We start from the raw sequence: 14,280 nt of genomic DNA, 5'->3' as shown, positions 1-14,280 counted from the left end.
GCGTCTATGGCCAGCTTTACTCTGCAAAGGCCAGACTTGCTTTTGCCAGCTCAGACCAGGCGAAGCTCAGACCAGGCGAAATGCAATGGCGTACAAAGATCTTCCTCATTTTTCTGTTACTTACATCATATTTTTTAGTGGAAAAAGTTTCTAAGTCCAAAAAATGCTGGCATCTTTTCCTTTTTTCAGAGTGATAGCCAGCAAAAGTCTTTTAAATTCCCCCATACATTTTCTAACATATGGACTATTAACTATACAGTGGGCTTGTGTAGGGCATTATAACAACTCTATTGTCTTTATTAAGGTTCCCTGGACTTGTGAAATGTAATGTATTTGCTGCAACATATACGTCCATTCAACTTTAAATTTCCTGCCGTATGCAAATTAGCCTGAGAGAAGACCTCTAAGGAAGTTGCGATAGGATTTGCTCACATTGCCAAAGCAAGGCTAGAGAAAATTGGGCAGCGTTCGGCGCACTGGACACAATTTTGCATTTTAGTAAATTATTGTTGCCTGAGCAAATTTTTGTCTGGCGAAGTGTAGCCATGTGTGTGAAACCGTCGCTGGTGAATTTTCGCAGGTTAGTAAATTTAGGGTGGTATCTGTGCTACAGACCGTTACATGTGCTGTCCATAGGATACTGCCCAAGTGCCAGATTGCCCAGTGTTAGTAAATGAACACCACTATTGACAGGACTAGCCTGACAATGCATTCTCAATCTGCATAGTGCAGTTTTTTTTGTCTTAAGCATCAGGACAAAGCAAGTACTTCATTTTTCACCCCTCTTGACCTGCCCATTGTCCACGTATTTTACTTTGAAATGTCTATCTTCAATTTCTCCTCTTCTTCAGGCACCCACTGATGTATATGACAGAAATGTACTCAAAGAGCACAGTATAGGGTGGAGGTTAAAAAAATCAGGGTGTGACAGAGGGCTAAACTAAATTCACTAGGGTTTTGCAAAAAAAAAGAGGTAGAAAACTAGCACAGAGAGTATATGCAGAAAGCATTTATATTGAGCATATACATTTACATACAGATGAAGATTTTTTATATATATATTTGGAAAAAAAATTTTATTCTTGAGAACAGAACACAGAATGACGAGGATTAATGTAAATGTGTAAATGCATTGTTTACCTTTGTCTTAGCCTGCAGTGGGGGTTGGAATGCCAACTGACATCTGAACAAAGAGCCTGTAACAGTGAAAATTGGTTGACTGCAATGAGAACACTGATGCTTCAACTGTAGTTAACTAAAATTTTGTAAGATGCATCAGATGTAGCCTATGTTTATGTTGTTACAATATGGTGATATATGTGTAGGATTTTAATTTAGCTGTTGTCTGAGGTGCATAAATTCGCACAAGAATATTATGGAAAGCTTAGTACCACGCAATAGTTAAAATGTATTTTGATATTTAGTGCTTATGTAATTGTGTCTTCTGCTCTTAAATGTTTAGTTTTTGGAGGGGCTTTGGAGTTTAAAAGCTGCAACCTTTCAGCTCCTAGTGCCCTCTGTCAGCCCTTAGGTTGGGAAAATCTCATGTTTGTTATACTGCTGGGCATACGCTTTCCCACAATGTTTCTGCCTACAGCTTTCTCTGCAGGGCCTAATACAGCCCTACAACTTTAAAAGTTTCAAGCCAGCTGAAACAAGATATCTGACCCTTGTTACATTGTTTTAAGAAGCAGTTCCAGAGAACAGAAATTGATAATAAAGCACTGCTTTCAACTGCAGTTACATTTACAAATAACTGTAAACCCCATGATTGTGTTTAATTAATACATTTTGTTTCATTATGCAAAATTACAAGAATTACATTTTCGTTTCTTGCGTACCAATTAAAAAATGTTTGATGGTTTTAACAGTATTTGTAAATGTAATTGCTATTGAACGAGGTAATTGTTTATATTCTCTGCACTACTGTTCCCAACTTCTGAAACAATTTCACAGAAGCCATGTGATTAAGAGACCTGGAGGAGAAAAGACTTCTGCTACAGTGTTTTGAGAGTCAGAACCAGTAAGCGCAAAGAAAAAAAAAATTATAAACAGTCTATTTACAATCGTAATTGTGATAACAAACAACTCTAACACCATAGAACATTAATGTATACTAGAAAGTTGCTTAGAAATGCAAGAAAAAGATTACCTTTACTTCTACTTATTTGCTTACGTGATCATTTTAGGTTTAAAAGTGCAAAGAGAAGTTGGTATTTCTGCCTGCAGATTTTAGTCAACTTGTCACTGACTTGGTGTAGCACATTGTAAATGATGTGCACATGCCCCCAAAGAAAGAACGTGAAAAAAAAATAGCATACCTTTTGTCTTCCATTTTACTTGTGTATATTTGAAAAGTGAAAATATACTTAGTAAAATTCTCTCTTTATCTGAAAAACTAGCTATTTTTTATGTCAGTCGCTATAATATTGATTTCCTGTCATATTCATGCAACTGCTATAAAACATTTATATATTTGGCATTACTGTTCATTTACATGTCTGTACAGGGAATGAAATATCTCTGCATTCCTGCCTCAGATTCACCAAGTCAGAACTTGTAAGTAATTTATTTTATTATTTATATACATTTTAATAAATATTATATTTGATATTGGGTTTTTAATGAATAAAAAAGTTGAGTAAAATATTAGCTTTTTTTTTTAAATGACATTGACTGTGTGTTTTAATAAATAGTTAAATAGATGGAAATATTTGCCTTTCAAAAAATGACATGATTCTATGTATATTTTTTTCAAATGTGAAGATTTTAGCCTTCTTATCTTCCATTGAGCAATTCATGTGTGTGTTTAGGTGTGTGTTTAGGGCAGAGACACACCAGCTAGAAACTTAATCGCCGGCGGGATGGCACTCGGTGCACTTTGTTTTCCGAAGTCGCCAGAAGTTTCCTCATGAGAAAACTTTGAGCGAATTTGGAAAATGAAGTGCTCCGAGTGCCATCCCACTGGCGATTTCGATTTTAGCCGGTGGAAGGCAGTTCTGTAAGATTAGTTGCCCAAAGAAGAGGCGATTTGTCGTCAGGCAACTAATTTCCCCAAATCTTTGCAGGTGTTTCTGCCCTTAGGTATTGTAGGTGTTGGGAGATTATCTACATCTGATTATCTACATCTATAGCCGATAAATAATTAAATATATAATGTTTGAAAATACCCCAAAATTTAAAATAACAAAGATGTCGATAATGATTGTTAATATACCCGGGACTACAAGAGTAGGAGTGTCCACAAACAAATATTTTAGTTTCAATGGACCTGTATACAGTTTAATTGTCCCCACAGCCCGAAAATTAGCTGGTGGACAGGTGGATATGCTGTTATTAAAGCCTGTAGAAGGTAGCGCTTAGTTTGGACGTCTATCCATATGTGACGTGGTCAGTCAATCGACCAGATTAGCAATTCAACAATCGCAGCATGTTCAATCAAAGTTCAGCGCCAATAAGTTAAAACAGCAGTCAAGAGTGAAATCTTACTCAAATCCACAATTCAGCGTGTTCATACAGACCATTATCCAGAGTGCGTTATCGTCATGTCCAATTAGCCCACTGTTCCTTTCACCTTTGCGATTCTCCTACTACAGGTAATGTGAGGGACAATTAAACCGTATCCAATTCCATTGAGACTAATAGCCCGGTCCAGCCAACATCCTAGTGCATACTAACAACGGATCAACTGTCCCACTGTTTAATTTCTACCTTCGACAAAACTGCAGGCTTTTCATTGCATACTACATGGGCTTTAGCCACATTGTATACCTTTTGATATAGAATAACAATTGATATTTATACTATTGTTATTAATTGCATAGCGTGACTCTAAGCTACCATAGAAGGGATCCCTTCTCTTACATGCAGTGCTGCTTTCTATTTTAATTGTATGTCCTTTTAAATTTTCTCATGGCATGGTTGTGAATAAATATTGCTTTTTATTTTATCACTTGGCTTTATAGTAATTTTAACATTATATTGTCCTGGGACCCAAGATAGGAGGTTAAGTCCCAATTTTGGTGCTTATATAAATATATAACATGCCTTTAGTTAGACCTACATCTAATAATAGACCTGCATACCCTTACACAGTTTTTAGTCTCCACCCCTTAAAATGCGGTGGCACAGTATAAACTAGCAGCACTGTATAAGTAAAGTTATACATGCATGCATACACACAATCCCAAATAAGATTCCTTTAGAACCAGAGACTCCAAAAGTGACCACAGTTATATTTTTCACTCTAGCTGTCCAAAATAGGCATTTAAACCTCAATGGCAGATGTATTGAGAATTACCTAGTTTTATGTCATTAATGTTGTTTTTATCTAACAAATTATCCATACATACCTTTTTAGCAATATTGTACTTTAGTCAAACTTCAGAAGGGCAGATACAGTGCCCTTTATGTGATAAGAATGATGACCATTATATGAAACCCAAAAGAGGCAGTTGAGTGTAAACTTGGCAATCAATGAAAGATCCTTTTGCATGAGTTGGGCCCCTAGAGGACTTATTATCCTAAATGTTTATTGTGCAATATCATGTTTCGAATCACATTCTGTAATTACTGGAATACAGCTGCCATCATGCTTTAACCTTTGAGAATGAAAAGAGTTCAACAAAATTTGGGTAAGGAAAAACTGCTATGGTTTATTCCCCTTTTAGATCAGGGAGGGTGCATTAGTCATTCCTTGGATGCTCAAGCCTCATAGCTGTGGTTTATTTTGTCCCAGAGAACTGTAATTGCATACAAAAGTAGCCATAGCAGAGAAGACATTCAAAGCCAGTGTGTCTTACTAAATTAGTCGTGTGTGCTTTCATGCTCAAAATGGGTAGCCTCAAAAATGAGTGAAGATAAAATGACATGGTTACTGAGGGCTAGTAAGACTGGCTTAGATCTTAATGATGATGTAAATATTAGGAACCCCACAGTGATTATACTAGCTTACCTGAGACCCTGGGCAGGTGCTCCTTGCTTGCTGAAACTGCACTGTCCCAGAGTACTTCTTTAAGAGTACCACATTGTCATCTTCTTGGCTCTTTGCTGTGGCCCGAGGCCAGCGTTTTGGTTGTGAGTTCCACTTTTTTACTCTTCTGTGCATGTGCACTTGAACTGGGCCATGGAGAACATCCAGGAAGAGGATGGTGGTGGGGCACTCCAACAGCAGTATCCTGGGCTGGTGCAGTTTTATAGAGAGCAAGAGCCAGCCCGAGGTTTTAGGAAAGCAGTTCTAATAACTGGGGGATGCCTAACTATTTGGCACCTTGCCAGTGATTATACCTTTCCTTCTCCTGACATCACACGCACGAGTAGATAGGGGAGTACACAGTAAGATCCCCAAATGGTAGTGTGACTTTGGTTTTTAACAGAGAGTGGCTGCCTCCCAGCACATATTTAATGCTGTGCCTACAGCACAGGATGAATATTTAATGAGCAGATATGGACGCCCGCTTGACAAAATAAAAACTATAATAACTTATGCATTTTATTTCCCAGACAGTGTTTATTGAAGTGTACATTTTAGAAAAAGGCAAAAAAAAAGTTTAAAATGACGACCGATTCCCTTTAAGCTTTGTATTTGGAAATAAAGAAAATAAGTGCATACCCTCTGGACCTGTAGAGGCTAAAAATTACAGTTGCCACTTTTTAGCATTGCAGGCAGGTTGAGTAAACTTAAGCGAATGATGCCGAAATGACTGCAGTGCTTATGACCCTTCAAATTCAGCAACAGAGTATCCCTGTCATGTTCTAAGAATATTTCAAAGTTCTCAAATGTCCATCCTATGTCATTTTATTTCAAGGGCTGAATTACAGAGGGTACAACAGACTTCTCTTAATGCAGCGGTTCTAAAACTTGGGGGCTGGCCTACCTAGAGGTGCCCAGAGATTTGTCTTACTTTGACACTTATTTGCTATCCTAGCTACTCCTGTAGCCATGGATCATATAGCAGTATTTTCATACATCTGTAACCCTGTAATAAGCTTACAGCGGTGCCCTGGACAATTTTGGAGGGACTTGCACCAAAATAGTCTTAAAACCACGTATGCATTATGGCTCACAACTTTATTTAATTTTTCCTACTTCTGTGTACTGTGGGATCAGGCAATTTTGTTTTTGATTTCTAAAATCCAATAGTCTGTGCACATAAAGAAGAATGCATCTAAAGACACAATATTTATGCGTTTTAATTACATTGTTCATCTAATAATGATCTTTCTCTTTTTTGTGCATTTTTATATTTACCTGTCTAGTAAATGTACACATTCACAAATATTTCAATTGTAAGCATATTTTCCTATATACAATATTGTTATTTGAAATTAAAAAAAGGTATATTGTAACCTGAGCACTACAACACACATTAAGCTTAATACTGTTTATGCCTTTCTTTCTAGGATACAGCATTTTAAAGACAGCATAGCATTTATACATGAATGCCGGCTGAAGGGGGAAGGCTGTCTTGTTCACTGGTTTGTACCATGACACATATTAAAATGTATCCAATAATGAAAAAAATGCTTCATATATTTTAAAATTATTTATTCTGTTTTCTGTATAGGTTTAGAAATGAATGTACATTGTACATGTTTCTTAAAGGCCCTCCCCATTTTTCTTTTTCTAATATTTCAAAATTCTGCTTGTGGTATTTTCTGTTACTGTAAAATTAATTATGGTTAAATTAAGTGGCACCTCAAGATATCTGACTGACAATGATTTTGGCAATAAAGTTATTGAGACATTCCACTCAGCCACTAAGTATTTTGAAAATAATAGAATACTTTACTGTGTTTCATATTGATTGAAAAGGGTATTGTATTGGGTAGAGTATTGCTATGTTTATAACAGTACCTTGTTAAAAAAAAGTATCACATGCAAATATTTAAAAATATACATTTCTGTGTGCAGAATTTCCATGGTCATACATTGTAATGAGCATTGTTGTAAGGGAAGGTATTCAGCAGAGCTGATATATTTTTAACATGTAACTGGCAGTAGCTGGCCATGTTTCAGATGAAACATAATTAACAGGTAGATATAGCCCCAAACTGCTGGGGTGGAGGATGCTGGGAACTTTGAGGGGCATTAAGGGTCTAGGAAGTGATAGAATGGAGCATGGGGCCCACAGGGGATATGAATATTTTACAGTGTACAGTACATTGCAGTATAGATACTGCCAGTTTTACCACCTGAAGATGAACAGGTTATAAGCAAGACTATCGATGACCGACTGCTGTGATGCAGTAGATCTTTTAATGCTGAAAAAGTCTCTACAGCCCACAATATAGCCACACACCACAACAAAACTATATACCAATATATACATATAGCCTCAGTACTACATTTGGTGCCCAGCAAGAAGCTACTCTTCTTGCTCTCAGCTCTGCTCCACAGGTCCAATCGCATATGAAAAATAATTATTATGATACTGCCTTCCACATTTCACAGCTAAGCAGCATTTTCCTTTTCCAGTCTAAGAACGCTGGTTTATCCAACACATAACATTTTTTTGTGGACCAGTTTTTAAATTTTTTTGGTTCTTGTATCATACTAACTTATATATTTGTTGTTTGTGGACCAGAAGATGTGTCTGTAATACTGACTTGCTGTGGGCTGAAAGCATAATAATTACATTATGCAAAACTGTACACTACAGCTAAATAAAAGAAATCCCCCATCGAAACAGGAGTCTCTTGATGTGCACAGGCACAGGTAGGCACAGGCTGCTGGCTCCACCACACCTTGAGAGTAACCAATGCCAATAACCTGCCAAATAATTCTGTGACATAAAATAACGAACTTGATCAATATGTATGAATTAATTACAATAGCTTAAGTGATCACATATAAACAATTAGAAAAAAACACAATTAGCAGGTTATACAGGAGGATGGAGTGAGGAAAGCTGTTCCATATAAAACTGCTATCCAACTTTTTAATTGTAGTGGGTAAGGTATCCAGTACATCACAAGCCTTGCAGAGATTTTCCCCAGAAACCCAGAGTAATTGTGCTCACATACTAACTATAACAACTTGAGCTTGATGCACTAATATGGACACCAATTAGCACCCAATTTGAGAAATCACCCACAAGTTGTAATGGACTCCATAGTATTTTCATAGTATTTGTGTTAGAATAGTATCACTTCCACCAAATCTGGTACAGATGTTACTCGCTAAGGGAACCCTGAAATTACGGCCACTTTCAGGCTGGAGGTTATTCCTGGGTTACCTGGAAGAAGTCCATTTGTGAAAACAGCCTGGGGCTGGTGCTGCTCCAAGTTAAATCAATGCTCACTCAATTCTGTTTTAAGCCCTTTTTGCTTGAGTTCATATTAGATATTAGAAGACGTGGATTGTTAAATATTTTTAAATATTCTTCTTGTACTGGGTCATATATCTTATATATCCTGTTCACTCACTAGGAAACAACCAAGAGAGCAACTTTTAATCACTGTTTGAATACAAAAAATCTGACATATTTTTATCTATTCTACTTATCAGTTTGGCTGGAGTCTCCAGAAGTGTAACATTAGTAGTAGCCTATGTTATGACAGTCACAGATTTTGGTTGGGAAGATGCTTTGTCTGCTGTCAGAGGAGCAAGGACATGTGCCAATCCAAATATGGGCTTCCAGAAGCAGCTTGAGGACTTTGGAAAACATGATGTCCACCTTGTAAGTAATGGTTATACAGTACGGTAGAATCTGATCATTTACAGCATCGCAGAAGCATGGATAGTTAATAAAGATTATTTGGAGTCCAAGGGGCAAATTAACTAACCTCCGAAAATTTGCCAGCGACTGCTTCGATGACAGCGCAACACTTCGCCAGGCGTAGATTCGCCAGGATAACGCTAAAATACGAAGTTGCGTCCAGGGCGCCGAACGCTAGTGAAGTTGTGCTAGCGTTACTGCGCCAAGCAATATATGGTGCAGCAAATACATTACACTACACAAGCCTGGGAAACCTTAATAAAAAATAAAGTCCTATCTACTCTATTGCACTTCACCTTGTCTGAGGTGGCGAAGGCAAGCCTGGCGCAAGAGGTAACGTTCAGTAAAATCCACAACTTAGTGAATTTGCGTAGTTACGTCCATTTGCCAGAATGCAAATTCGCCAGGCGTTAGGGAGCAAAGTACCGCTAGAGTCTATCTCCTTCGCAAGCGAAGTTACGCCATCGACCATTAGTAAATTGGCCAAGTACTGAAATTTTCGCCAGAGTTAGTCACTTCGCCCTTTAGTAAATTTGCCCCCGATACTAATTGGCATAAGCAAATGTTTATTATTTTATTAATTGAAATAAGCTAATTGGCATTTAGCAGTTGAAACAAAGTTATTTCAGTCTTTATTATGGCTTGCATTGTTGCACTGCCTGGAATTCATGTTTGAATGCTGACTCATTTTCACTGGTGCAGAAAAGTTGCTTTAGTTCAGAAATAAAAAAAAAATGTTTTTCTGTCCTTGCCACTAGAAAGAACATTTGCACAGTGGTCTCATGCCAGCCCTCATTTTTATTTTGCATATACAAATGCAGTATTTCAATTCAAAATCGGGAGTCCATATAGTTAATCAGCCAGGCCCAAGGGACTCACCCCAGTTCAGAAAGGCATTCAACTACAAAAAAGTTTATATCAAAAACGATATAAGTCCCAAGGCCTCTTCAAGTAAAAAATATTAATTTATTGTTATTCATATTAAAACAGTAGCTAGTACATACTACCCCACATACCCCACCCTACGCGTTTCGCACCCTCCGGCGCTTAGTCATAGGTGTATCTGTCAGTAAGGGGTCAGGTACAGAATTTAAACCCAAGTAATCCCGCCCCTTTTTTGTTTAAAACCAATCAAGGGTCACAGGCAGTTATCCCTGCTTCGTATTTGTTAACCCATAATGCTTTATACAGGGTGTATGTACCATTTCAGTTATATAATAGTTTAAAGTTATACATTGTATTCAAATTATTCACTAGCCACACAGTCTATAAAATTAGTTATTGCACAACATTGTATTTTAGCAGTATATAAACGTTTACACATCAATTCTTTAATCTCTAACCTTGCACAAATTCCATTATTACCAAAATTACACATATACAAATGCAGTAGCCACACAAATTCAAAAATATATCATAAACCCATCTAAAAATGGTGCAGGTTTTTATTTTGTTTTATGAAGAGAATTTCCATCCACAACTTTTTGCCAGATCAAAAGAGTAGATACTATGAATACTTGCTTTTTTTTTTTTTTTAACAAAAACAACATTAGTTGGGGGAAGTAGCTACTATTTAGTTTCCTAATCAGTTCATCAGTAACAAACCAGAACTTTGCAGAGTTGGTATATTCTCTTGTGCTGATTATGACAAGTTTCATTGCCCAAATTACGCATTATAATGATTTATGGAGATACCCATCAAATATTTAAAACACTTGAATTAAATTTGTTGTCTTTGATACTAATCGCATTTTAGTATAATCATTCTTTGCTTCCAACATTTACTAAGAAGTTGTGAGATATGCAGTTAAGTAGTGTAGGAAAGTTGCAGATGCTTGTCGTCAGAATGTGCTGATTTTGCAACATTCTTTGAGCAATTTTGGGAATATATATAGAAATGGTTTTCTTTGGGCATTAATGTGTATTATCTTGATTATTATTAACTTCTATGTAATGCACCAACATATTCTATAGCACCTTATAATAAAAGTTGTATGTATCAAATATAATATTTGATAATATGTTTGTTCCTGCTAAATATTTGGCAACCAACCATGTTCCATTTATCTTTTATGAAAGGCTTTGGTGATGATACATTTGAGGGTATCAGTTTGCACCCATTGTTTTTTATTAACCATTTCCAAAACTTGCTGCTAAATCTTTTGAAAATACATCTTTTCTTTACAGTGCCTACAATAGGATCCAGTTTTCATGTTTTATTGTCATAGATAATTAAATCACAGTAGATTTCATTTTGTTTCAGTGTTGGACTGGCCCACCGGGATACCAGGAAAACTCCGGGTAGGCCCATTTGGCCAATTTCATGGTCATTACCTATTTCTATGAGAACAAAGAGGCTAAATAGATGGAATAATAGATTATAGTATGTAAAGAAAAGAGACTAGGGGAAAAGAGGTTGAGTGAGAAGCGGAAGAATAATAGTACTGAGATAGTACTGAGAGTGGGCCCCTGGTCTAAGGTTTTTTTGGTGAGCCCCTAATTTAAGGCATTTGGGTGGGCCCCTGGTGTCCCAGTCCAATATTGCCCTGCTTAACAGATACAGACTCTTTCATATCATGTAATGTTTCATGTGAAGTAAAAAGAGATCTCTGCAAAGTGATTAAAATTATTTACAATGAAAAACACAAAACAAACGATATATATACATCCCCTTTATTTGACACGCATACTGTATATAATCACTAGTGCAGCCAATTCTGTGTGTACTGAAGAGGTTTCAAGTGATTGTAGTACATATACACGTGTATCTGAAAGGTCCAACCTCTGGTGAGTTAGTATTATGGCATAATCTATACAATGACAATAAAACACCCAATGCAACTCCCTGTACAGGTGATTGAATAATTTATCTCAGGGATGAATACAATAATGTTTCCAAATCACTGAATATCAATAATTAAGACTATATGTAAATCTGCCAAGAGCAGACTGTCCACCAAAATTGAGTTAGTGTGCAAGAAGGAGACTAGTGAGAGAGGCTACCAAAAGACCTATGAGAACTTTGAAGGAATTACAAGCCTCAGTGGCTAGCAGGGGTGCTTCGCCAATGAGGCAAGTTGAGGCTGTCGCCTCAGGCGGCAGCGCCCCACTAGGTACCAGGGGCAGCAAAAATGCTGCTCCTGGTACTTTAAGAGCGAATTTCCGGGGGAGGGGGGGCAGCAGCAACTGCTGCTGCCTCAGGCGGCGGAGGGGCCAGGATCGCCCCTGGTGGCTAGAATTGGAGAGATCTTAGGGAAGCTTCTTAGCAGCTGACCCCTGGAGGCATATGAGGGTAATGAGTAAGTGAAATCCTGAAGGAAAACTGAATGCAGTCTGCAAGAAACCTGAGCATTGAGAGACAGTTTGTCTTTCAGCAAGGCACTCATCACTAGTATGAAACTATAAGGAACCTTAGAAACAACAATGTTAATGTCCAAGAGAGGTCAGAGTCCAGATGTCAGCCCAATAGAGAATTTATTGCTAAACTTGAAATATATTGTTCATAATCCTATTAAACTTGAACAGAGCTTGAGCAGTTTTTCAAAGAGAACTGGAGAGATAGTTCAGTGTCCAAATGTGCAAAACTGGTAGAGACCTATCCGCCCAGACTCAAGCTGGAATTGCAACCAAAGTTGCATCTTTTAAATACTGACTTAAGGGGTGTATACTTATGCAATCAGTTATGTTGTTTCTTTTAATTATTTTAGATCACCTTGCAGAGATTGGTTTTCATATTGTTATGAAAGAGTCTGTGACTGTTGAACAGTATAAAAAACAAAAAAAATGAAATCCACTGTGATTCAGAGTTCTATGATAATGAATACTTCCACTGGGCTGTCACCTAACTATTTACCATAGTTATTGTTAAAAATACTAAGAATACTGTTATTAATTGCACAAATTGTCTTGGGATGTGTATAGAGTATTTGTTTGTTAATATTGTATCTTTTTGCCCCCCAGTTTAGGACGTGGCTGAAAGATACTTATGGGGAGAGTCCTTTTCATGATAAAGATGAAGCCAAGCAGCTACTTGACAAATATAAACAGCAAGAAGCCACAGAATCCCAAAATGCCACAAGTTCTGGAAGGCAGTGGAATAGTCACCTTACCTCTCTTTCATCTATGTCTTACAGCAACTACACTACAGAAACATAATACGTCTGTATTTAACATTGCAGAATATGTCACTACTCAAAGAACATACTGTAAGCAGAGACCTTGCCGGTGGTGGGCATTAGTTGTGATGAAGCGCGTAAATTTGCTTTAATGGATCAAATTCTGCTCTTAAGATTACAGTATACTCTCCCTTTGTTGCTGAGTTTTGCAGTGATTTGCAGGATGGTTTCAAAATGTTATGATAAGGAAACAGATTGATGCAGCTGCATTTATAGTTTTTGGCATCTTGCCACTTTATAAGGTATGGTTTCAGAAATCCAGAACCCTTTTAAAGATGAGCAGCATTGTTCTTTAATCTGCTATGCTTCTATCTATAACACATAGTTTCAACTTTTCTACCTCGAAATGCCACTGTTTGTACATACCATTACTTCCTGCCATTTGCGCCCCTAACCCATGACAAAGGGATCTGCTCAAGTCACAGCATTGCTGGACTTCCTCAGGTAGTGTGTATACACGGAACACAGTCAAATCAGGTGTTTCTGTAAGCTCAGACCAACTTCAAATTACCACGGTGCCATTACACGCTCAGGTAAATTATATTAGAATGTTTTCATCTTTGCTTCTTGGAAAGCTGTGTGGAGTATTTAGCATTTGCTATATCTGAAGTTGCCGTTAATTATTATATAACTGAATTATTGTTACATCGGTTAGTTAGAGAGCGAGAGAGACCATGGCAAATGCCACTTTTTGACCATATTAAAGTTTAGTAAAGATTAAGCAAAGTTTAGCTATTTACAATTTGTATACTTTTTGTTTTCTTAATCCATTCAGACAGGTATTTATATAAATATAATGTTAAGAACATGCTTGAATAATGGAATATTTATTTATAAAGCGCCATATAGCTTCTTTCTGCATTTTACTAAGTAATAAGAGTGACCGGAAAAGTTGTTCCACTTGGGGGCCTTGTAGTTTTCTGCAAAGTCTCTGGAAATAACATCCTGGCATTTTGTGCTCCTGAATTCCTTTAGGGTAAGGCCAGATGAGGAGATTCGGGGAGATTTTGTCGCCTGGCGACTTATTGCCACGTCTTTTGCGTGACTATCTCCCCAAACTGCCTCAGCGTCTTTTCCCCATAGGCTACAGCGCAAAATCGCCTGCGCTAATGCACATGCGGCGATGCGTTTTCAATAGTCGCCCAAAGTTGCGCAACTTTGGGCGACTATTGAAAATGCATCGCCGCGTGTGCCTATGGGGAAAAGACGCTGAGGCAGTTCGGGGGGATAGTCGCGCAAAAGAGGTGGCAATAAGTCGCCAGGCGACAAAATCTCCCCGAATCTCCTCGTCTGGCCTTACCCTTAGACACCTGCCTCATTCCAGTGCTGGTTCACTGTATCCTCCTCCAGCTGCATTTATAAGTGTAACCTGGCAGGTCTCACAA

General features: G+C 37.6%; 1 protein-coding gene across 1 annotated transcript in view; it reads left to right on the top strand.

Annotated features, from left to right (window-relative positions):
• Nucleotides 1-13,944, top strand: part of LOC108719110 (dual specificity protein phosphatase 22-like) — a 37,595-nt gene extending 23,651 nt beyond the window's left edge. Inside the window, exons 4-7 of the mRNA XM_018267740.2 lie at nt 2,510-2,559; nt 6,403-6,477; nt 8,510-8,681; nt 12,681-13,944. Coding sequence (XP_018123229.1) covers nt 2,510-2,559; nt 6,403-6,477; nt 8,510-8,681; nt 12,681-12,875 — 492 coding nt within the window. The 3' untranslated portion in view covers nt 12,876-13,944. The remainder of the gene's footprint in view (nt 1-2,509; nt 2,560-6,402; nt 6,478-8,509; nt 8,682-12,680) is intronic.
• Nucleotides 13,945-14,280: the final 336 nt, after the last annotated feature.

Source organism: Xenopus laevis, chromosome 6L, assembly GCF_017654675.1.
Source record: "Xenopus laevis strain J_2021 chromosome 6L, Xenopus_laevis_v10.1, whole genome shotgun sequence".
Taxonomy (NCBI): domain Eukaryota; kingdom Metazoa; phylum Chordata; class Amphibia; order Anura; family Pipidae; genus Xenopus; species Xenopus laevis.
Note: the sequence above shows the minus strand (reverse complement) of the source record. Positions and strands in the feature narration are given on the sequence as shown.